General features: G+C 39.1%; 1 protein-coding gene across 1 annotated transcript in view; it reads left to right on the top strand.

Annotated features, from left to right (window-relative positions):
• The first annotated feature begins 644 nt into the window (after positions 1-644).
• Positions 645-1,360, top strand: part of LOC130585292 (cAMP-specific 3',5'-cyclic phosphodiesterase 4B-like) — a 6,517-nt gene continuing 5,801 nt past the window's right edge. Inside the window, exon 1 of the mRNA XM_057385714.1 lies at positions 645-733. Within this exon, the coding sequence (XP_057241697.1) occupies positions 692-733 (42 nt within the window). The 5' untranslated portion in view covers positions 645-691. The remainder of the gene's footprint in view (positions 734-1,360) is intronic.

Genomic DNA, 1,360 nt, shown 5'->3' with positions numbered 1-1,360 from the left:
GGTTGGACTCGGTCTGAAAGGTGATTCCTGATCTTGGTGATTCCACAATTCTCAGAACTTTCCCTGTGTGATTCTTTATTATTTCTTCACTGATTTCTTGATCTTTCCACATTTTCAGGGAGCAGCTCCAGTCTGAGTTGGGATCCCAATCCCTGCACAGCAGAGCAGTGACAAACACCTCAAACTGGGCTTTATTAACCCCAAATCTCGACCTGATTAAACACAAATCTGCTTTGTTCTGCTTCTTCCTTCTTTTTTTTTTTTTTTTTTTCCCATGGATTTTGCCTGCATATTAAGGGAAAGTGTGTTTTTCTCTGGCAGCAAGCAGTAATTCCATGTTATCCCTATCTGTGCATCTCATGGGCATATTTAGCATTGATATCTGGGCACGGATCATTTAATCCTTTTAATAACGGGGCTTTTAATTTCTCTTAATTGTTGGAGATGGATAAAACCACCCATCTTAATCCAGAATTGGATTCTGCTACAGGAGCACAACTTTTGTGCTGCTGAAAGGGCAAAGACTGTGGGAGGCACGAGGAGAATTCCCCAGGATGGGAACAGGGAATCAGGGAAACAGTTTATTATTAAAAAAAAAAATGTGGGTTTTTTTTTTCCTTTCAGGTTGCCCATCTGAAGAAATTGTATTTTCCACAAGATTTTTATCCCGGGCTGCACTTGAATCTCGATAATGAAGAAAAGCAGAAGTGTCATGACAGTGACTGCAGATGAGGTGAGTTCCTGATGAAGTTTTATTTTCCTTTTTTTTCTTTCCTTTTTTTCCATAGTGAAAATGAGCTGAGAAGTTGATTTTGTTTTAATTTGCAAATCTAAACTGGTTTTGCTTCAATTACTGGTGGATAATCTTGGAAGATTTTTATATAACAGAAAACAAGCCAAACATATCAAAAAATGAAAAAAATCAACCCCATTGAAATGTTTTGAGGAGTTTTATACAAGTTTTATATGGGATGGTGGTCTTTGTCAGTGGAGCTGGGAATGTTGGTGGGATTTATGGAATATTGATGGGATTTATGGAATATTTGCTCTGGATCCCACATTTTCATGTATAAATAGATCAATGTTGCAGCAGCTCAGCCCTGATGTGATGATACATTTGCTATTCCACTGTTAATTCCTCGTTAATCACCGCGGTAATTCCCGGATAATTAAACTCCACTTCCCGTTCTCTGGGGAAATGTCTCAGCCTGATAACCACAGCTTTCATTSACTGCTTTGTCACAACTGGGGCTCCCAAAAAAAAAAATGGGAAATCCCTTGGAATGGGGAGGAAAAGAGTGGAAAATAAGGGTTTGTGCACCCTGGAGCACTTCTCCAATGAAGAAGTTTTGTTTCCCAC

Source organism: Malurus melanocephalus, unplaced genomic scaffold (genome assembly GCF_030028575.1).
Source record: "Malurus melanocephalus ecotype Western Australia unplaced genomic scaffold, MMel_1.1 scaffold_860, whole genome shotgun sequence".
In the NCBI taxonomy this organism is placed as follows: Eukaryota; Metazoa; Chordata; class Aves; order Passeriformes; family Maluridae; genus Malurus; species Malurus melanocephalus.
The sequence above is the reverse complement of the archived record's forward strand: the minus strand, read 5'-3'. Positions and strand labels throughout refer to the sequence as shown.